This window comes from Cardiocondyla obscurior, linkage group LG11 (assembly GCF_019399895.1).
Source record: "Cardiocondyla obscurior isolate alpha-2009 linkage group LG11, Cobs3.1, whole genome shotgun sequence".
Taxonomy (NCBI): domain Eukaryota; kingdom Metazoa; phylum Arthropoda; class Insecta; order Hymenoptera; family Formicidae; genus Cardiocondyla; species Cardiocondyla obscurior.
Window position 1 is genome coordinate 3,579,267 of NC_091874.1, and position 22,277 is coordinate 3,601,543.

Sequence of the window (22,277 nt, forward strand, 5' to 3'; positions counted from 1 at the left end):
GTCTAAACTAATGTTAAAAATACAAAGTAATTCGATAAAATCTTTTGTACGAAAATTTATTTTTAAAAATTAATACATGATAATGAATTTGAAGTGAGATTCGCATTTGTTAATTTGATAAGTATATTAACGAACAATGAATAATTGCTTGCGAGTGGTAAACTATTTTCTCTTTTCGTTATTTCTCTTTGGAAATATAGCTTTCGTATATCACAAAATATATTTAATCTTATAAAGGGCGTGTATCTGGCGCCTTGGAATAAACTTAATATAACAACTTTAAACAGATATAATAATATTTTTTAAATACAACCAATATGCGATAACACCCCATAAAGTTGTGGTCCACAAATTCATTGCAAGCAATGACCAATGCGTAGAGTGTGACAATTTCCAAGCCCATGGGAACAAACCCATAGTAAGATAATGTCCAACATAAAGAGTAATTGGATTTAAGCCTAAAATAAATAATAAATTATATATAATACAAATATAAAATTTGTTGAAAGAAATTTTGTAAATGTATACATATATTGTAAGAAAATGTTACAAACCTGCATAGATAAATGGCGCGCCACTCCAATACTGTTTATTGTCAACCAAGATATGCAAGATTGCATACAATAAGAATGCAAAACAGCTTGCTGTCATGATAAATGAGAGTGACATCATTTTCTTACTGACTGGTATCAATCCAGACTCTTTCTCAAATTGGCACAATGATCCAGCAATAATACCCTGAATATCAATATCGATTAAAATTACTCGGACAAAATATATGTCTTTTTTGTTTGTTGGTATATTAAATATTGAAAGATTGAAGCTTACAGTAATACATGACCACAGTAGCCAGCGTACCACTTTAGCGTTACATTGATAGTAGAGTAATAAAATTTTTCCGGCATGAACACCCATGTACACAACAAGTATCATAGACATAGTGTTCATTATACCTGCAAATATTAATTATTAATTTAACATCACACAAAATTTATCAAATTTATATTGAAATGAATAAAATTTGTCATGCAAACCTTCGGGATCGTGAGGTAAGATGGTACCATAAACGGAATTATTCGTTTTAGAATACATGTGACTGCCAAACACAAGTCTGTCTATGTACCCGGCTGCGCCTCCGGTACAATTGTAATATTTTCCAAATTCATTGTAACCGCCGGGTCCTAAGTATCCTGTTGGACAGTTTGGTACAGGCAGGAGAAACGTGATTAGAGTATGCGTTGTCATAATCGCTAAAATGATCAACCACTGTGGCCAATTATTCAAGATATCTCGCAGTATTGTAAATCGACCGAACTGTAACACGTCATCCTAAGAGATTATTAATATCACATATTGGTTCATCAGTAAATACTTGGTTCTAAAGAATAATTGTAATTCAAACCTGAGAATACGTTTTCATAAACAAGGTTTCAATGGTGGCGCACACAAAGTATGAAACGGCCAAAAGCTGAAGAACACCTGGAAATCGAAGATCCTTCAGCGATCTTGTGTTAATAAAATGACTTTGCGAATTTATCATCAATCCGAGAAGCACGAGAATAAGTGCGCGTAGCAAACACCGTAAAATAATCTTTCCACGCGAATTTGTAACTCGAAGCTCTGAGCGTTTTGATATAGTAATCGATAATCCCATGATCCATGCAAACCTAAAATTGTAACAGTGTAAGAATATAATAATAATAGAATAAAACGTATTTAATTTAAAGAAAGTAAGATAATTTACCAAGGTAACACCAAATCGGCTACTGTCAGACCATTCCATGCGCTATGATTGAAAAAAGTGTATTTGCCACCACCATTGTTGGCGAATATCATTAATAGAACAGCGATTCTAAAATAAATATTACTATATTTAGCATTGAGACAACATGGGATATCATTTTATGTATAAAAATAAAGTATACCCTCGAAATGTATCAATCGAACGAATTCTGGTGCTAGATCTGTTTGTTCTAACTAAATTAGAATTTGATGCTTCTTCTTCTTGAAGTATCTCTTCCATATCCTAAAAGTATGCACAATGTTCAATGTAATACATGTAATAAAAGAACATTACATATTTCTTCTGTAAAAATACTTACATTGTGTATATTATCCGGCGACAATTTTCCCTTTAACACACGCACAATAGCTCTGCCAATGGTGAACGACATAGTTAACAAAACGAATACCATGAAAGCCGCAAATATTGCTACAGTAAAAAAAAAAATTAATTAACACACTAGCTCTATAAATTAAAACCAATAAAGAACTATTTTAAATTCTTTTGACTTACGAAGATAACTGTTAATTGGTTCGCGAATTGTATAAATCTCAGGGCATGGATTTTCCTCGGAAATATTCCATCCATAATATCCATGTTCTTTAAAATTAAACGTTTGACTGCAAATACAAATTACAGACAATTATATTAAATTTATACCTGAGCAAAAGATGTAACAAATAAGGAAGTCATAAATTTGAGTTACTTACTGACAATTATTGTAAACATCTTTGTAAAAAATGTACAAAGGATACTTTGTGGATATAAGTAGCGTTGTATTTACTCCTGGTAGCAAAGTAGCTTGTGGCACATCATCACACTAAAATAGTAAACCACATTATTTAACAACCAAGCATATAATAAAAAATTTATGTCAAGTACATACCCGATAACACTCTGAGAAACGAGAATAAAATGTAACAGATCTATTAAACTCATTCAGAATGCTAAAGCATGCTTCATCTACTTCCAGCGTTGCATTAGCATTAAGACATCGTTTAGCTCCATCAGATTGGTTTATCACAGACATTTTGCCACAATTGTAGTTGCCTCGTCAAAATCGGATCTTCTAACCAAGAGTCACTGAAAAAAAAAAATATATTTATGACTTAAGAAAAAGAGAAAGTGAAATGAAAGATGCTAAAATAACATTGACGCGAGACAAAGGAAAAGATAACCAAACAAAGAAAAACCAAGCCCTTTAAGAACTTACGCCTAATTTGCAACGTTTAGTATACTTCAGAATTGGTCAGCCATTGAACGAGGAAAAGTTCTCGCGAGTAAAATTCTTCCAAAGATCTTTCTTCCGACTTCTGACGTCGTTTGGCAAGACTTTCGAAAATACGCTTACGTTTATCGTTCATTGATCAACATTAATCAGACATCTTTACTTGCATCAGCGATGATTCACTTGGAGTTTTAGTACCAACGAGATTTGCTACGAGCCGCCACAGTCACGAATCGCGTTAGTAGTTCGAGTCAACCGGCGCCGAGTCGGACAATAAATATTAAAAATAGAATAAAATTTTCGTACGCTCTCTCAACGCAAAAGAGGCAGGAAACGCGCGAGTGATTTAAACGACACATTAGAAAATTAAAATGAAAAGAAGGAAACATTTATACATGCGGGTGAATTCATAAAATAATTTCGAACAAGATGCTCGCTCTCTCTCCAACGAACTAGGTAACTCTTATCTACAATACTGTTTACAATTGCGACCTTTCGTAGGTGCTCGATTATTACGTCGCGTGACCGCGAACATCCTGCGACGCAACGAGGTCCCTGCGGTTTTTAGAAGTAAGCACGCTTCTGCCGGCGATTGCGGAACGTGTGATAGGAATCGAACGTGATAGATAAGGCTTGATAAGCCTAGATTTTGATAAGAATTTTATTTTTATCAAAAGTGGATAACACCCAAGGCTTGTAAGCCTGTCTGCTCCAGTAGACCCTTTTCGCAGTCGTTTCTCGGTGAGCGATCTCGAGCGTAGCAGCATTCTTTTCGTAAAACAACACGTGGACCAGCGGCGTGATCTCTCGAGGTGTAATCATCTCCGCGTAGTATGGAGTCCTCGGCGATCGGCGACGAAGCCGAGGCGCAACAGGTAAAGCGAGCATGCGAGAAAATTGCGTGAAGAGATCGACGATGCCTCAGTTTTTCGACGCACGTTTTCTATTTACTTAAAAGAAACGAGGCAAAGAAACGCATACTATTGTCGTAACGCCGAACTTGTTTCTCAGTGAGAAAAAAAGAAGAGCGATATTACATCAGCTGATCTTCTTGTGCGGATAAACAAGACTCGAGATAACCTTAGAGGAATTACCGAAAATACGCTTAAATAATTCTTCGTATTTTAATTTCTTTTTGTAGTTTTTATCGATAATGTATATAATTGAATTTGATTCTACGGACACGATAAGTTAAAAGATAACAAGTTTGATTAATAAAATTTTTAATAAACGAAGGTAACGTGCGGGTTTACGTGAACGTACGTGAAATCAAAATACGTATTTTAATTTTGCTCGAAATAAGCGTTTCCACGATAGATTTTTCGTAATATTTAATTCGAGAGAAAATCTTTAAAATTAACAATTAATGAAAGTTTTGTGACATTAACTTTTACAAAATCTCTAACTCTTGTCATTATCTCAATTGAAAAGATAATATAGCGACGCGGTGTAAAAATCGTTTCTGCGTGCTTGCATATGTGCATAATTTCTAGCATAAAAGAACTTCCCGATTTTTCTATGAAGCACAAAAGCCTGTGCAACTCTCTTTGTTCATATATCCTTTGTTCTCCTCCAACATCAAACCTCGATACAAAGCAAACAAGATCCCTAAGTCAAATTTATTAGCAAGCACTCATGTCCTTTTTGTGCAAAAAAAAATCAATCAATTATTCGCTTGGAATTGATTGTTTATTTCAAATTAATTCGTATTGATTTCTAAAAAAATCTGTTAAAAGACAAAGAAGGTGAATCACTCTGGGAAAATTTAAATGAATATCGATATCGCGTCAACAACATTTGAGATCATTGATAAGAAACTCTCATTTCACTATCGCTCGTGAAATTTTATTTCTCTAATCTGGGAAAGGATGACTAACTTATTAATAGTTCAAACACACTATGATACTTTTCGTTGCGACACTTTTGTCAGCTTTGTTGCGTCGATAACTCTCGCTGACTCAATTTCGTCATCGATCACTGCTTTCTCTCTAGATTGCTCCGATGATAGATAGATAAGACAGATTAATGAAATCAGCGTTAATACTAATGACGAAATTAATTGACGAAATTGACGTCTGATAAGACAGATACATTCTTTTCGAGGTACAGTAACATATGTATAAATGTCCGAAATCTATTTCAATGTAAAGTTTTATTACGAGATGTATTAACTGCAAATTTATTAAAAATAATACAATTATTTTTTAAGAAGCTGTAACACGTTTGCAGATTTGACACCGGAAAATTCAAGAGAAAATTATTTTACTATTCAATTAATAATAAAATATCTTAAAGTGAAATTTTTTTAAACTTGTAATAATTTTTTAATTAAATTAATGCATTTGCATTTCGTTTTCGAACTGTTTAGATTAATAAACAAATGAGTTAATAATGTTAATTTTTATATTTTCAGGTGGATAGAGAAACGGAAAATACAGATTTACTATTAAATATTCCCAGAGAGAGATCTAATTCGGTGGTCGATTCTATTGGGTATAGAAAATATTCTGCCGTTCTTGAGTTCAGAGAGCGTCCCTTTTATAGAAGCAAATCGTTTTCTACTACGGACTATTTTGTAAGTAAACTTACTTTTATAATATATCGATCGAAGTCAAATATATCAACGTAATTAATTGCAGATGTAAACTGTCTTCTTATTTTTAGACATCAAGCAGTACTAATGAGACAGAGCAATCCCAATATAAGGAAACTTGGTCTACTGCAGACACTTCCCAATCTAATGGAACGAAAAAATCAGATACAACTGATGCTAAAGTCAATACCATTCCACTTAACGAAATCAGTGATGTTTGGTAATGAAAGGCATTACATTAACTTACAAGAAAATTAAATACGCAAAGCACAAATAAGAATATTATCACGAAAGAAATATTAATTTAAACTAATAAATTTTAAATGTACTTATAGCTAATTTTTAATTTAATTTAAAATTAATATATTTATAAATAATATGTCCTCAGCACGTTTAAAGAACCTAAAGCGTACGCATCGGTATCGAAAGACGCAGATTGCTACAACATGGATCACCAAAATCGTGGCAAGTGCATAATCTTCAATCACGAGAAATTTGACTTTGGCTACGACGTGCGAGAAGGCTCGTCGTTGGATGCGAGTAGGCTCAAGACAACTTTTGACAATCTCGGATTTGATGTTGAACTTTATAATGACTTTACTCACAACGAAATTATGAACAAAATAGAGAAAGGTGAAAATTTCTTGAACCACTATTTCTTGCGTTGTAGCATCAAGTGTGAGTTAAGTATTAATTAAATTTAATTACAATGTTCGATCATGTATGTCACAGTGAGAGAGTTTGATCATTCGAACAACGATTGCCTCTGCGTCATTATTTTAACCCATGGAGTGCAAAACGACCTGCTATGTGCGAAGGATGTCATCTACAAGTCCGACGGGCTCTGGAAGCCTTTCACCGCTGACAAATGTTTAACGCTCGCTGGCAAGCCTAAGCTGTTCTTTATCCAAGTAAACTATAATAATATTATCCTGTTCTACTTTTAAATTATCGACATATATTCTCGCCTGAATATTTTATTTGATAAGCTGTTTTGTTTTTTTATTTTTTATAGGCTTGCCGAGGTGATGAATCCGATAGTGGCATTATTCTGTCTCCTCGCACTCTAATAAAAACGGAAACTGATTCAGTAGTTTCCTATGCTATTCCGACTCATGCAGATTTTCTGATAGCTCACAGTTCGATTCAAGGTGAATGACTAATATTTTCTATAATGCACGAAAACTGTCCCGTTTTATAAAAGCAATACAGCTTTAATAAAAAAAAAAAAAACTAAGGGCCAATGTACAGTTAATTTGAACATTACATTTTATTAACGCAACGCCGTTATTTTAAGGGTTTTTTACCTGGAGGAATCCCTTAGAAGGAACGTGGTACATACAATGCTTGTGCGATATCTTAGATGAATATGGAACGACAAAGGACTTAATGACCATGCTGACTATGACTGCGCGGAAGGTCGCCACGGATTTTTCTTCCGTTAATACCGACAATTTAACTTTGCACAATAAAAAGCAAGTGCCATCGGTGACAACGATGTTGATTAGAAACGTTTATTTTCCGCCAAAATCAAAGAAATAAATTACTTATTAGATAATTCGTATACTTACAAGACTTGTAATGTTATTTTTTGAATTTTACTCTTCTGTTAGTTTTTTTAGTTTTAAAGATTACATAATTATTCATTAATTAAGTAATTATTTTGAAAAAATATAAATGTAATATTTTACATTATAATCTCTAAGTTCCACCTTCTTTTGTATTATTATTTTTATTTTATATTATTTTTATGATTTGCATAAAAATTGTAAATACATACCTATGACAGACCGAAAACGCGTTTTACACACACAATGATTAAATGGAATAAGTTATGTGCGTGATAGATATACTCCATTATTACAGACTAATAGATAATTGATTTATAATTTAATAATTAATATTTCATACGGCATCTTCTACTTCAATAAATAAATAATTAAAAAAAAAATTGTCTTTGAAATCCTTCTGTTCGCAATCTTATCTGTCCCGTCTCATTCTTTTCCGTAATTGTTCACGTTTCCTCCGACCCATCGTACCGTTCATCCTTTATCCTTTCCGCCAATTTCTTCCTTTTTCTTTTTCGTGTGCTTCCCCCTTTTTCAGATGCCTATCCCGTTCAACGCCCTCCACTATTTAATTAAACGTCGACCACTCACGATCGAAAACGACACAGCTTGTTCAACGCACGAAAACGACGTTGTTCCCTATCTGTCGATCACACGTTACCGCAACATCGTTAATGCTCTCATGGCAGAACCGCTCTTTTTTATGCAATTACTTCAACCCCTTGTATGCACAAGATAGATAAATAAAAAAAAATCGCGCGTTACTTATTTTATTAATTTTTAAATTTTAATTCTTGAAGGATGAAAGATTAATTTCTTAAATTTACACATATGCGTGCGATTTTTGTTATTTCTATTTCTCCACGACTTAAGTTTCAAGTGAAACTGCGGAAGCTTCAGTTATGTTATCGATAAGAGCACATGGAAGTTGATATAGACGCCGATAAACGCACCGATCGCACCCTCTGTAGCGACAACCCCCATCAAGCTGTGACCCGAGGAGCAGGGTCACGGTGCGTCGTCAAGGTGGTTTGATAATTGCGTCAGGTAGCTCTGCGAGAACGCACTTAAGCGTTCCCGCAAAGCTTCTCGTAGGAAACGCGCGTTAATGCTACCTTGATAATTGATGCGTAACAGATAAAATACGTTGGCTAGACAAGGTGCCTGATTTTCTCGCGATTTTTAACATGAATTTTCGATTGTCAGCAGCATCCAAAAGTCACAATTAAAACATAAAGAGAAATAAATGGTAATTAGCGTTGACATATGTTTCGAAATAACGATTAGAGCCGTATAGCCTGACAGTTTTCAGAAGAACAAAAAGGATATTTCTGTGATGACATTTGAGATCAAGTGAGATGATAACGGTCAATGTGTGTCAGTTGGGATTTCAAACGAACAACGGAAACAATGGTTCGGGATCATAGTTAAATCTCCAGAGGACTCTAGGCCGTGCACTCGGATGCTACGAATGAAACAGGACGAGGGTGGCGACAAGCGGGGGTGAGAGCTGGTCGCAGAGGGAGCCTAAGGACCAGGAGTTTGCGCGAACAGATCAATACGGGGGCTGCCCCCGCACATGAACGTGCCACCTTCCTACTCTTTCTCCCTCGTTGTTTTCATCTCCTTGCCGCCACTCTTTCTTCCACCCTTTTCATCCACTCTCTTTCCGCACTTTTGTACTTCACCTCTATTTTCCTCTCACATACGAGTTGACTGATGCAAGTTTGTATTTTAATTCTCGATTAGTTCTCTTATATGTGTTAGTTCTTTTTTATTCTATCACGTTTGCTTTTTAATAAATCTTTTTTCTTTTATTTTTCTTTCGCAATAATAACATTATAAAAGAGGTCTTACGAGCGTAAAATTTGTTTAAATAAATTTCTCGATATTTAAATTTATTTACCTGTCTATATTTAAGCTCATCGATCCGTTTTTCCCTCTCCCCTAATTTGCAATTCTTACCATTCTCCCTTTTACTCTAACCCATATTCTCCGTGTCTTCTATTAATATTCTCGCTCGACTAAACCTCTCGAAGACTCTGTCCTCCTTAAGCTCAAGGTATCCAACTTGTTCTCCATGCATTCTTGAATTTATCTCTCGCGAGGTATATTTTTTTGTCCGACAATGCAAATTTTTTTTGCAGCCGCCTCTTCAATCCAATCGCTCCTTTACTTTGCATGTCTCTACTTGATACAGCCTCGCAGCATTGACAATGTACCAAGTATTACGTTGAAACATTGACCCGTGAAACTGTCTTCTTTTACTTTTAACAATTCTTATCTCCATCGTCCTTACACCATCTCTCGCCAGCTCTCCTCACACAGATCTCTTCTATTTCTCCGCGAGCTTATACTTCTCTCTCCCATCTCTTCCCTTCTATATAGCCTCTAGTTGGATCAGTCCTACCTCTCTTTCGCTCGCTCGCTCTTTATTCATATACAAGGTGTCCAAGAATTTTATCGTTTATTTCAACAGCCTGAAAAGAATTGTATCGGTTATTATTTCGTTGTCGTTTTCTTTTTCCCTCTTAAACATTCAATAAATTAATTTTCCGATTAGACCTGTCGAAATTTTTTCCTCGATCCAACGTGATCGATGCAGAAATTGATCTGCGACAAATTAAAAATTATTAAATTATAATACCCGCCGAAAGAGAGGTTGACTGCGCCCTTTTTAGTAGCTGCCAGATCAAGGCTCTCTGTATTTTCGATCGCGCTTTCTCGTCCATTTTGCGGCTCATGTCACCCTGTACATCTGTATCAGGCGCGCGCGCGTGACCGGCGCTCCGTCCTTGTCCGTGACGCGCGCGCTACCCCTAGCAAGGTGGTGGCGGTCCAGCGTGCGGGATGCTGAATCTGTAGGAGAGATTTAGTCGTACTGCCTGGGCCATCTCTGTCGCACGGCTAACGCCCGGAGTCTGCGACAGGCGCTGTGCATCCGCGTGCCGCAAGAGAAGCCGATTTCGTCCCTCGGTGGTGAACCCTCCTTCATCCTGACGGAAGAGAAATCTGAGATACACGGCAGGATGAACGTATCCGCGTGAGAGGGATGCGCTGCACAATTTCGCTGGGGTAGCCGGGAGTAAGTAGTACGACTCGGAATTTCGATCCCCCATCTGTCTCTCTCTCTGCCTGTCGCTCCCTTTCCCTCTCTGTCTCTTCCCTTTTTCCGTTTGCTCAACATTTCTTAAGTCCTGCCCGGTTCACTTGGATGCTGGGGATCATCCAATCCCAAAAATCAGTCCGAACAATTTCATCGCTACGAAGGAAACATCGGTACTCGTACATCAGTGGCGATGAGAATTACGTTGATAATGCTGAAAAAGAAACTTTAATGAAACCAGGATATTTTTTATTCTTGCGAAGTTTAAGTTTAATAAATCCATTTTTTTAATTATGTCGCTCTTGCACGGGAGTCTTTCTTGAATCGTCATTATTAATAAACATCTGCCGATGCGATCGCTTGTGTTATCTTACGCGCACTATCTTACACAGAAGGATCCTTCGGAAAATGTTCCGAGATATCACGGTCATGTAGCTTCCTCTTTATCTTTCTCGCTTTATCAGCAGATCGGATCGAAGAGTAAAGTGCGGATCGATTCGCGGCCACTTGGCTTTCGTGACGAGAAGATGTTGTTGACTGGTACAAAACGTGTTGGCAGCGAACGGCCCGGTTTCCGTGTTCTAAGATAAACCGCGTGCGCTGATTTTATTCGCGCTGACGAGGCCAGGGCGAGCCAAATGAGCTCACGAATCATCGTCACTTCGTGAGAGGTTTCGCAAAATCTTGCCAGCGATTTACGAGCAATCAATTTTTTGAATCTTGTACAATGTGCTTGCTTCGAAACGCAGCTGCCTGTTAAGCTTCGCCAAAAACGTCGCTTATGATTTCATAACACGTGTGTTTTGCTGTAACAGCGATACTACGTCGAATCTCTTCAAAAGTCAAACATTAAAAGAAGAGAAGATAGCAAAACTATCACAAGACTAGACCGATTGATTAAATAAGCCATTAAAAATTTTATTTGATCTTTCATATAACAGCAAATCAAATTTCGTAATCCCTCAACAATGTAAACGCCGTAATAATTTTTCGCCCGCTATTTTTAAGCATTCATCGTGCCGAAATCGATACATGATAGTTCGCGTTTCATTTTTGTTCTCGTTTAAACTTTCATCTTGTTATATCGGCGAGCTTTATATCCCCTTCAAGAGATTCTTCTCCAACGATATGGCAAATAATCTTTTTCTCTCGCCTCTCCTATCCCTATCTCCCCTCGCCTTCCCACTATCCTGTCCTATTATAATCGGCCGTGATATTCTCAATTGGGAATATCCTGTTGAAAAATTCTTCCACAATTGTTCAGCCTTGAAAGACGCTTTAAAATTATCGCTGGTCGCCTCTCGCATCTTTTTCTTCGCTTTCCCTTAGCCTTTGAAAGCTGGTTACCCTTCACCACAACCAAGCATGTATTAGCTTGCTCTTCTATTTTTGTGCCGGTGAGATAATGAGATCATAGGCCGTGAGCACATTATCGATGAAAGATTTACTTCCTATCTCGGAGACGTAAATTTATACGCCGCCAGTAATTTTTTTTTAAAGCGAGATAGCTATATATTTGCAGAATGCTAATTAAAAACGTTAAAATATAAAAGGGACCAAAAAAATCTAGCTTTGGTTTGGCTGCCTTTACCGTAAAAATTGATAAAAAATAAACGATGTCTTCCCAACTTGCGCGAAAGTTTCTTCGGAGCTTAAATCACGGCTCTTTATTTTATTATCATTTTGCTACGCGTTAGAACTGACGGTTCAATGTATTTTTATTACATGAAATTAGAGGTAGACACTTGTTTTTCACAAGTTCCTTTTTTATATTACATTCCTATCTCTTAAATGTACTATTTTAAAATGGAAATGTCGCTGCGATCAGGCGTGTTTATCGATTATTGAAGTTTAAGTATAAAACGGTGTGCATCTCTATATAGCGCGGATGTTAAATAGATCATCAATTGACGCGGTTGTATTCTAAAACTGTCCGCGTGCAAGCGCGCACGTAAAAGCCCACTTTAAAAGCGCATTTTAAAAGAGAACGTGCCGATAGTTTTCGAACTACGAGGAAACGAGGAACAAACGCATCGTCTCGCGACGGGGTAGCGGAGAGCGCACGTAGAACTTTAATAATTTAATCTGCGGTTTTTATTTGCGTCGTCATTGCCAACGTATCCGACGCGTTCCAATTTAATTCGGCTCGAACGCTCGTGATAACACCGTTCGAGTTTCGAAGCGTAAAAATTTCAACGTCGAGGGAAACGTCGCGCACGTATGCCCGGCATGGCGCGCTTAGAAGTTGAAATCGATCTCTCAACGTTTCGCGCTTTAAAATTCGCTGCTCGACGTAGATATCTTCCGTAAATATCGCGGACGATACTCCCTCCTTTCCTTTCGCTCTCATCTCTTCATTGAGATGGGCTTATTTCCGCGCGGGTGTACACGTTTTCTATTTTCTACGCGCGCGTGTGCACGAGCCGTTCGTCACCGTGTCAGCTTTCCTCGGCGAGAAAGCGCCGCGTCTCCGAGCGCAAATTAATAATGCAGGTCCGTCATACAATTCGACTGAACTTTATAACGTGACACGGCGGTGCTCGGCTGCCGGGGGTCATGACCCTACGCGACCCATCTCGCCCGATATCTAGGGCACGCTTGAATTTTAAACCGCGTTATGCGATTGCCGTCACGCTCGATTAGCTCTCTGCACGCTGGACCGCTTTGGCGCAGACTCCCACGAAATGTGTGCTCGATGGTAAATGTCAAGCTGTACGTCATCGGTCATCGCGCGCGGTTCGAAGAGCTCTCAACTGTGAACGGGATCCGTAGCGCGGTTTCGCGTAACGCTTCGTGCGATCGTAGAATCAAGTCATGCCGTGTCGTTCCGTGGACATTATCCTCGCAAAATCGATGGAACCTCTTGCGCAAATAAAAAGCTAACGCGGCGATCTCACTATATATCACTTTTTGACGTCATTCTGCATATTTGAATTTTACCTGCACATGGGGACGTTAATTTTTAAATGTCGAAGGCCAGAGCGGCTTTGCGCGCCGGCAAACGTAGTTGAGTTGAGTAGAAACGTATCTACGCGGGCTTATTTGCACGGCGACGTTAATCAAGGGGACGGAATAATTAACGCGGTATTGATCGTGAGAGCATAGCTTTACATCCGATTAATCCGCGCGTACATACCTCCGCGTTGTCTCTCTATTGCCCGACAAACGTAACAGTCCCATTACCAGACTTGTTAAACGGACGTCACGATAAGCGCTCGGAAATGTACAGCGGTTAAATACGTAGCCATACCGATCGTTTCACGAAAGGTGTGCCAAACTTCGAGGTCACAGTACGCATGTAATTTCATATCATGAACTACAACCAACAGCCTACATCCGGTTATTAACCACTAAGCGCAGCTATTGTGCTACGTAGCTCCACGTTGCGAGGACCAATGGCAAGGAGCATCTTGAACACTTCTTTAATGAAATTGCTCGTGAAGAGCTATCATGAAAGAAATAAAAGAATCTAGCGTCAAACGATCCCCATTGAAAGCTATTACCGTACGTTTCGACAAGAAAACGAGCTTGGCTGGAAGTTAGCGATCTAAATTGGTATTTTTCGGTGGTTTGGCCGAAGATCGAGTTTATAAAGTCGTCGTGCTTGTTCGTAGATTCCACGATAGCTTCTCTAGAAACGCAAACCGTCGACAATTTAGAGTCTGTGCGAAATCGAGGCGGAAAGAACGCGAATACTTTTGCGACTCTCTGTAGACGTTCAGCGATGCTAGTTATTACTCCGCTTTTACTATCAATCATTCAGTTGCAGAGCTTACATCCGGAAGCAGACGAGAACCACGGAGGAAGATGGGGGTGTACATGACGGGCGTAATCGGCGTGATTGTGTTTTACGTCGCAGTGCTGGCCGTCGGCGTATGGGCTGCCGCGTTCAAGAGACGGCAGGCCGCCCAGGGTCATCTGCAGGATGACATGATGCTGGCGAACCGACGCCTCGGACCCCTGCTCGGCATTTTTACCCTCATCGGTAATCATCTCCAGGGAACTTTCCCTCTAAATTTTTTCGCAAAAACTGAATCCTTTTTCTTTAGTAGCATTAAAAGTTTATCATACAAGAGTATACGCCAACTGGCCTATTTATTTCACGTGTTACGTATGACTTCTATTGAAACGAACGCAGATCTATTACGCGGATTTCCTGCTTCAAAACGTTTTAAAATATTAGCAAGGTGAAGGACCAATCTTTCAGAATTACACGAATATTAATAGCAGATGATGAAAAATTGTGAGCTTACACACCCGATCAAAAAAAATTTAGATTCTATTATTGCTTACGTTCTTTTAATTCTCAACGTTTAAGACGATGGTATCATCTTTTTCTAGCATTAAAAAAAAGAGAAATGTTGAGAAATAATTTCAGATTTTAAGAATAAAAAATTATTATTTAAAAAATTACTGTGAAACGATCGCCAGTCTCTGCAGGCGTTAAACTCCCTCGCGGAAATGATAATCTATCGTGCGAGTTGTCCAGCCTGAAACGTCTCCTTTCCAAGTTTGTTGCATCCTCCATCAGAAGATGCGAACTTTTTACGAAATTATGTCGTAAAAAGGGAACACAGAAGCCCTATTTTCTCTACCGATATCGACACGTGTCAACCGCCGTGCATCGTAACACCGTAAAAACGTCGGTTGCCTTATCTAAAATTGATTCGCGCTCTCAATCGATATATTTCCCTCTTCGTTATTTTTGATCTGACCCCAATTTTAAAAGCGAAAGAAATTTTGTCGCTTCGCAAAGTAGGTTTATTTCGTTTATTTTTAATTTACTTTGCAATTTCCAGATTACTAATAAAACCCTGTTTTTATTCAACCGTTTCGAATTTTCTCATCAGTCTTTCGCGGCACTGAATACCTCTTTTGCATTCTCCATTACCGTAATGACTACTCTGCGATATTTATCCGTAGAAAAACACGGACGTCAAGTACACCCTCGTCTCCTCTTTTCAATCCTTTTTTTTTAACCAATTCGTTTCCCTTTCTCATTTGCTTTCTCTTCCTACCGTTCTTTGTAAACGGATAACGAAATCTGACTAATTTGTTAAGCATTTGTTTCGCTGTACTTATATGTGCAAGCTACGCGGAAAAATTTTGCTGACACAACGTGCTTCATATTGTCGTAACAAATGCCGACAATTTTTACGATCCGCGTGAAAGTTTTAATGAATGCAAGTAGTTGAAGAGATAAGAATGTGTTTACGACTTACCATATTATGTAATATGCAGCGACATGGGTTGGAGGAGCCTTCGTCAACGGGACCGCCGAAGCTATGTTCACGAGGGGTCTAGCCTGGTGCCAAGTACCTATCGGGTACAGCCTCAGTCTCCTTTTCGGTACGTCGCACGTAAGCAAGAGACTTACTCTTGGTTTTTGATTTTCATAAGTTTGATTTGTAGCTAAAAAAAATTAAAAAAAAATTAAAATCAGATCTTGTGATTAATTGTAAATATACAAATTAATTGCAATGTATGATAAACCGCCAGTGAACTTTTATCTTTTACTTTTAAGGTGCCTTGCTCTTCGTACGGCCGATGAGGAAGGCCGAGTATGTGACAATGCTGGATCCCTTTCAAGAACGATACGGCGCCGGAATCGGAGGCTTACTTTTCCTGCCAGCGCTCTGCGGCGATCTTTTTTGGTGCGGCGCCGTTTTAAGAGCACTAGGAAGCTCGCTGGCAGTCGTCGCCGGCGTTGATCCGAACATCAGCGTTTGCGCTTCCGCGCTCTTGGCGGCTGTGTAAGAATAACGCTAAATGAGAAACACGGACCCATATCCGTTTCCTCTCGCTCAATTTACGTAGCTCATAAAACGAAATCGCAAGCAAGATGAAAAATACCAGATGCGTTTTTAGGTACACAGTTTTCGGTGGATTATATTCTGTGGCGTGTACAGACGCACTGCAGCTGCTGTGCATCCTGCTGGGCTTACTGATAGCAGCACCGTTTTCCATGGTACATCCCGCAGTATCGTTCGAACATAATCTCACTCCGAAGGACTGGCTGGGACATGTAAAGAATGAGGATCTGGGCGAATGGGTAGACGGTATGCTGCTACTGGTGTTCGGTGGTATACCTTGGCAGGTGACTTAATCCTTCAAGCCATTTCTCAGCAATGTACTACATAATTGCTGACAAAAAAAAAATTAAAATTAAAATTCTTAATTTATTAAATTTTTTTATAGGGTTATTTTCAACGAATTCTAAGTATTAAAAGCACTTCTATCGCAACGACACTGTCAATTGTCTCGATGTTTGGCTGTATGTTACTCGCTGTACCGTCAGCTGTAATTGGAGTGGTCGCTCGCGCAACCGACTGGTCCTTGGTTCCAGGATACAACAGAACGTTCACCACAGACGACGGAAACGCTGCGATGCCGATGGTTCTGCGGTATCTCACGCCCCAATGGGTATCTTTCGTCGGTAGGTTTTTACGTGTCAAAATTAATTACATATTTCTACTTTTTCATAAATTCACTTTTTAAAAATTAATTTTGCAAGGTCTCGGTGCGATTTCGGCGGCGGTGATGTCCTCAGCGGACTCCAGTATCCTCGCCAGCAGTTCCATGTTCACTAGGAACGTGTACAAACTCACGATACGGCCCAAAGTAAGTACGATTTATGTTAATTCGCCGATGGCGAACAGCCGTCATTAAAGCCTTCTCTTTGTTACAGGCGTCCGAGCGTGAGTTAAATTGGGTCTTGAGAATTTCCGTAATCGTCATTTCCATGCTATCCACTCTCGTTGCTCTCACAGTCAGCAGCGTTTACTATCTTTCGTAAGTAAATTCTCCTTTTCTATTCTTTGTAATATATAAATCTCGACATGTGCAGCCTGCCATTTTTTACGATAATTTCATAAGTTGCATTAATTATTAAAAAATAAAATAAAATTACCTATTCGAAAACGGTATTAATTTCTTGTTCGAAGGTACTTGTCTTCCGATCTTGTCTATGTCGTCTTGTTTCCGCAATTGTTGGCCGTGGTCCATTGGCCTACTATGGTGGATACTTACGGCTGTTTGGCTGGTTATTTCATCGCTATCATTCTGCGCCTTGGTGGTTAGTAACAATTTTTAATTATTAATGTTTAAAAATTATCAGTTTTCAAATAATCGTTTCATTGCATAAGTGATAATCGTTTCATTGCATAAGTAATTGGTAAAACTTACGTATGTTTTCAGGCGGAGAAAGAGGACTTGGGATACGTCCGCTCATTGAATATCCGTTCTACGATACCAGAACGCGCGCTCAGAAGTTTCCTTTTCGCACTGCCGTTATGATAATCGCCCTCTTCACACAGCTCTTCACGAGTTTTCTTACTAGAACCTTACTCGGCAAGGGATACTTTCCTCGATGTTGCGATGTGCTAAACATCTACTCTCCCAAGAAATCCAAAGAGCCGGGTGTTATGCAAAGCAGCTCCGGCGCCGCCCTCATGGACTCGTCCTCTGTAAATGCAAATTATGAGCTAGCCACGTTCACTTAGCGTATTTCGATCGTATGATAATGCGATTATTTCTTTCAGAAATCGACATCGGGTATAGATTCCTGCGACGGCATCGGCACATGCGTTTATGACGACGAGAGAACTTGCGGCCACGACGACGCGATCGATCGCGACGGTGACGTGATGACCAGCGGTCATCTCATTCCGACTTCGGTGCAACGTACGGGGCACAGTTTGCCGGGTCAACAAAATCTGCGTAGCGCGATGCAAACGCCGGCACGTCACGTTTCGATGGCGAGTCCAGTATACACACCGATTCCTGATCCGTGCAGAGAGCAGATTCTCGCAGTGAGAAATCTACGTAGTCCGGGTCCGATCGGGCCCCAGATTTTGTCGCCCACCCGGTCGATTGGGATCCCGGCGACTCCGATCACTCCGTGTGCCCCTTCGTATGCAAAAGTAGGCTGCGAGCTCGGACCGAGCACCGAGAAATCGCGAAACAATGACAGGATCAACATCGTCGACCGGAGCAACATGGAGTACAACTTGAATCAGACTCAGGAGAACCCGCCTGCTAGCGTTGGACCTAGAAAATGCGTAAAGGGAGTGAAACTCGTCGGTATGGAGGGTGGCATGCTGCGGAGACCGTCGCTGCAGGTGAGCGACGACGACCACACATCGTCGCCGTTGTGACGAGCTACTATTTTCTTTTCACGCATATTTTCTGTTATATTTTTAGTTACCTGTATGAATTATTTTATTAAATTCTGTATATTCGTTTCATTTATGTGTTTTCGTTTATTGGTTGGTCCTTTAAAGGTAGCGAAGCCTCAGAGGATTCCTTAGCGAGTTCTGCGAGAAATTTTGAACGTTTCTCAACGTCTCCCATACTTGATTTCTCTCCATGGTATTTAATCTCAACAGGCTATTAAATCTTTCTTAATTTTTTTTCCACGGATTTTCGCTGAAATTAAAAAAATGTCGACAATAAAAAATTATAAATTACTTATTTAAATTAATTTTACGCATGACTGTTTTTACGTTTTGTTATTTAGCACGATTGTTCGTTAGTAAAGATCGTGAGGATTTAAAAGAGGATCCTAAAACAAAATTTGAGGAACCTCCGAAAGATCCTGCACGATCATGTAACCTTGGCGTAAACAGAGAACATACGTATTCAACTAGATTTTCCATAGCTTCCCGTACATAGCTCCCATGAGACGCCGTTTTGCGTCGCCTGTCCTCAAAGCACATTCTCGCCGACGCCATCGGTGGAACTGGTCAACATCCTGGACAGGAGACAGAGCAATGGCTCGTACGGACCGGGCTCCTTGTCCCCCGTGCCATCGATGGGGGTAGAAGCATGCAAGACCCACGGAACCGCGCCCGAAGGGCAGACTGGAAACGAGCACTGCAAAATAAAAAGAGGCATCGTACGACATCACAGGTATTCATGAGAGAATAAGCGAAATAGTTACTCACTTTTTACTTTTTAAATTAAACATCCACTGTAAATAATACGACCCTTGAACACCCTCTCCGATCATGCTCTCAAACGTTTGCGCAGCTTCAATGATACAGGCGACCGAGCGTTGACGACGCTTGCCAGGCAGCCGAATTATCCGTCGATGCCGTTGAGGCCGGAGTGCATGACACTGGCGAGGAAGGACAAACGTCTGGCCACCATCGGCAGGCACTCGTCGATGAACGAAACGGAGCTCAGCAACCCGAGCAGCCTGATTGTCAGCCCCACTTTCAGCATGTACAGTTCGACCACGAAGAGCTCCAATTATTTCGTCACCGATGATGAAGCTGTCAGCAGGTTCTAAAACGGGATTTCGAGTCTCTGAAATCAAAGAACGACATTTGTCAGCTTACACAAAACACAAATGTCGAATTCGGTTGTACGATAAGCTGGTGCAAAAAATTCCGTCGTTTTTTTCCCATGAAGTTATATGATTAGAATCTAACAAAAAATAATTAATTGATATGGGATGGCAGGTAGAATGTAAAACTAAACCCGTGAGGCTTTGTAAAAAGGAGCATTACAAAATCTTGTGTTCTAGATTTTAAAAGTGAGAGCATCGTGTATAATTTTATTTTCCGTATTATATTAATTAAAAATATTTATATAAAAAAGAAACCTTTTGCATCAGCTATCTCACTGTTACGTCCGTCTTCTAAGGCACACTTGGAGAACGTTAAACAACAAGGACAATCATAAAGCCTGCCCCCGTCACTTTTTCGGCATGCTCAATCCTGTAATTCGGTTTGTTGTACGATTCAATCTGAAACTATCGCAAATTTGCATATGCAGACTAAAAAATATTTATATACAATTGAGAGACTTTAGGTTTATCAATTAATGAAATGGCATGCTAGTTAATAGAATTTGTACTGAGCGTTACGCATTAAGAGCTCGTATATTTGTGATAATTTGTGTCAGCACATTTAACAAACCCAATTATCGTATGCAATTATATGTCTTTCACTTATTTCGTTTGAGTAAAGAGATATCAAAGTTCCGGCAGTTAAGTGGAATTACACAACGAATTATTAGAAATCTGATCAATATAATTATTATTTTCACAATCTCGAAAGTCAATCTCCTCTTTAAACTTTGATTTAATTTATTTAACATTACGGGTGTACGCGTTATTTATCTTGTTGTGTTGTTACACATGTCTTTTAACGTCAGTTGTTATTTTTAGATAAATAAATTTTCTAATTTGTTCCTTTTTCGTAAGCAAGTAACCTAACGTAACCTAACGTCTTGCTACTTCGACTGTATCAAAAACACTTTCCTATAATTAATTAGGCATTTGTATATTACACTATAAATATAACGTAAGACTAGGAGCAGCGTTTTATAGTTTATAGAATCCATTTACCAATTTTCAGACTGACAACTATTTATGGAACCAAGTAGCTCATAGCCGACGTATCCAATTTTCTAAATCGCAGTCCTCCTATTTCGTAACATTCCACGTGAAAATAAGACCAATGCCGATGATCTCTGGCTTTGTTAAGAGACCAGGAAGTTTGACTAATTCGTACCAGAAGGCTCCTTGTAAATAGGCACGTAAGCGTACCTAAAATGTAAATACACATATAATTGAAAGGGGTTTCAATGCATATTTGTATCAATTTTAGATTTTTAACGTAACCCAGTTAATTACTAAAGATAAGGTAATGATAAATAGATCTTAAGCGTAGTCAACACTTAATATTAGAATATCTTAAATTATAGCGTCAAAGGCAAGAGAAATAAGACGGGAAGCGTTTGAATGATTCTGCCAGTGCGTTTCAGTAAATTTATACCACACGTTACATATCTTTTTTTTTTCTATTTCCCTCGCCTCTGACGTCACACAATTCATTATTCTAAAATGAATCTCGTAACGCAAGATCTACACGGCGCCGAGTGTAACACGTACCAGAAATGAACGCATTTACGGTTTCTCTTTAGTTTAGCTCGGGAAAAAAAAATACAGAAGGGATATGGTGCAATAAGCGTGGTCGTGAAACGAACGACTGTACAAGCTCCGCCAACGAGCTTGTTATCGTTGATAACAAACGGAACGTCCAAAGAATGTCGCGTGCAAATTTACGATATGCCAACGAGAAAGTATGATATTTTTCCACCGACGCAATATATTCTAACTCCGTAGAATATTGTACAGCACAACACGTAATTATATTGTACAAGTGTAGCTAGAAATCGGATTATTCGCGGATTTATTCGCGTTACATTAGTGAGGAACGATCTCCTCGAGCTCAATAATGTATGTAGGAAAAAAAAAAAATACGAATGATAATTAGAGATAAACACCTAATATAAATAGCGCAACACTTTTATATCGCAACGGAACTTCATAAATAGGAAAGAAAATATCTTTTTCATCGCGCCCGTATCGGAAAATACAACGTAAGTTTACGCGTGCTTATCTCTCGTTATTAATTTCAAAAGTATAAATTCGTCGGACTGTTATAGACGAAGCAGCCGAATAATTAGCGAAATCTTAAGTTAGCAGTATTTATCGCGCGAACCTACACGAGAAATTCCTCGTATCGTTTCTAATTATTATATTCTTATTAATTTATACCTTTCTATTGTAAAGTAAGCGTTTAATCTTAAGAACTAGCATAGAGGCGATCGTAGTTACTTGAATTGAGTGAGACTTCATACTTAAATCGCATCTTTAGATTCTCTACGCACTTTTGTAAGACGCGTATACAACATAAAGTAGCGAAGAGACGAACATCGAATACCTGCATCAGTATTATTAAATTTAAGAAGACGAGCATTCGAGACTTAATCGACTCGTGAAGAACTCAATGAGTCCTTCATAGTGGTACTTAATCCTTTAAAATAGTTTAAAATGTAACGTATCATGGCTCGATGATGGCATAGCACGTGCTTTTTTTAAGCATTCCTCCGTAATAAAATAAATAACTCTTATAAAAGAGTTGTCATATTTTTTTTTTCCCTGAGATCAACTTACACTTTTTCTTTTGAGCACGTGTGTATGCGAC

General features: G+C 38.9%; 3 protein-coding genes and 1 long non-coding RNA gene across 7 annotated transcripts; 2 read left to right on the forward strand and 2 right to left on the reverse strand.

Annotated features, from left to right (window-relative positions):
* Positions 1–40: 40 nt before the first annotated feature.
* LOC139106431 (heparan-alpha-glucosaminide N-acetyltransferase) lies at positions 41–15,618 on the reverse strand. 3 transcript variants are annotated; one of them, XM_070663206.1, is made up of 12 exons: positions 15,501–15,618; positions 2,670–2,866; positions 2,494–2,603; positions 2,297–2,403; positions 2,103–2,212; positions 1,926–2,026; positions 1,745–1,852; positions 1,403–1,667; positions 1,035–1,329; positions 829–953; positions 555–738; positions 41–458 (listed from the first exon to the last, which is right to left on the reverse strand). In XM_070663206.1, exons 2-12 carry the CDS (start codon positions 2,811–2,813, stop codon positions 280–282), a joined length of 1,728 nt encoding a protein of 575 aa, XP_070519307.1. In that variant the 5' UTR covers positions 2,814–2,866; positions 15,501–15,618; the 3' UTR covers positions 41–279. The 3 variants fall into 3 exon arrangements, with proteins under 3 accessions (XP_070519307.1, XP_070519308.1, XP_070519306.1); XM_070663207.1 differs by lacking the exon at positions 15,501–15,618 and adding an exon at positions 2,997–3,204 and having other exon boundaries at positions 1,035–1,314; XM_070663205.1 differs by lacking the exon at positions 15,501–15,618 and adding an exon at positions 2,997–3,204.
* On the forward strand, positions 3,515–7,319 carry LOC139106438 (caspase-1). The gene is made up of 7 exons (XM_070663215.1): positions 3,515–3,886; positions 5,425–5,586; positions 5,676–5,824; positions 5,993–6,237; positions 6,337–6,515; positions 6,620–6,755; positions 6,902–7,319. Exons 1-7 carry the CDS (start codon positions 3,845–3,847, stop codon positions 7,144–7,146), a joined length of 1,158 nt encoding a protein of 385 aa, XP_070519316.1. The 5' UTR covers positions 3,515–3,844; the 3' UTR covers positions 7,147–7,319.
* LOC139106429 (high affinity choline transporter 1) lies at positions 10,034–19,707 on the forward strand. Its single transcript, XM_070663203.1, has 13 exons — positions 10,034–10,257; positions 14,042–14,263; positions 15,520–15,627; positions 15,803–16,031; positions 16,147–16,375; positions 16,477–16,714; positions 16,793–16,899; positions 16,967–17,070; positions 17,223–17,353; positions 17,476–17,744; positions 17,820–18,398; positions 18,938–19,188; positions 19,309–19,707. The coding sequence occupies exons 2-13, from the start codon at positions 14,086–14,088 to the stop codon at positions 19,568–19,570; spliced, it is 2,685 nt and encodes an 894-aa protein (XP_070519304.1). The 5' UTR covers positions 10,034–10,257; positions 14,042–14,085; the 3' UTR covers positions 19,571–19,707.
* Positions 18,573–20,741, reverse strand: LOC139106460 (uncharacterized). 2 transcript variants are annotated; one of them, XR_011546354.1, is made up of 5 exons: positions 20,633–20,741; positions 19,886–20,035; positions 19,224–19,587; positions 18,915–19,152; positions 18,573–18,705 (listed from the first exon to the last, which is right to left on the reverse strand). It is a non-coding gene; the product is annotated as an uncharacterized lncRNA (long non-coding RNA). The 2 variants fall into 2 exon arrangements; XR_011546355.1 differs by lacking the exon at positions 19,886–20,035 and having other exon boundaries at positions 20,633–20,717.
* Between the last annotated feature and the right edge of the window lie 1,536 nt (positions 20,742–22,277).

Bases quoted from the DNA above. Each gene is read 5' to 3' on its own strand.
- LOC139106431 (XM_070663206.1), bottom strand. From the start codon at position 2,813: ATGTCTGTGATAAACCAATCTGATGGAGCTAAACGATGTCTTAATGCT. The intron at 2,604-2,669 runs GTATGTACTTGA...TTACTATTTTAG, and splicing joins GTTTCTCAGAGTGTTATCGG to TGTGATGATGTGCCACAAGC. The intron at 2,213-2,296 runs GTAAGTCAAAAG...TTTTTACTGTAG, and splicing joins ACCAATTAACAGTTATCTTC to CAATATTTGCGGCTTTCATG.
- LOC139106438 (XM_070663215.1), top strand. From the start codon at position 3,845: ATGGAGTCCTCGGCGATCGGCGACGAAGCCGAGGCGCAACAG. The intron at 5,825-5,992 runs GTAATGAAAGGC...ATATGTCCTCAG, and splicing joins AACGAAATCAGTGATGTTTG to CACGTTTAAAGAACCTAAAG. The intron at 6,238-6,336 runs GTGAAAATTTCT...TGTATGTCACAG, and splicing joins TATGAACAAAATAGAGAAAG to TGAGAGAGTTTGATCATTCG.
- LOC139106429 (XM_070663203.1), top strand. From the start codon at position 14,086: ATGGGGGTGTACATGACGGGCGTAATCGGCGTGATTGTGTTTTACGTC. The intron at 15,628-15,802 runs GTACGTCGCACG...TTTACTTTTAAG, and splicing joins CAGCCTCAGTCTCCTTTTCG to GTGCCTTGCTCTTCGTACGG. The intron at 18,399-18,937 runs GTGAGCGACGAC...GATTTTCCATAG, and splicing joins TGCGGAGACCGTCGCTGCAG to CTTCCCGTACATAGCTCCCA.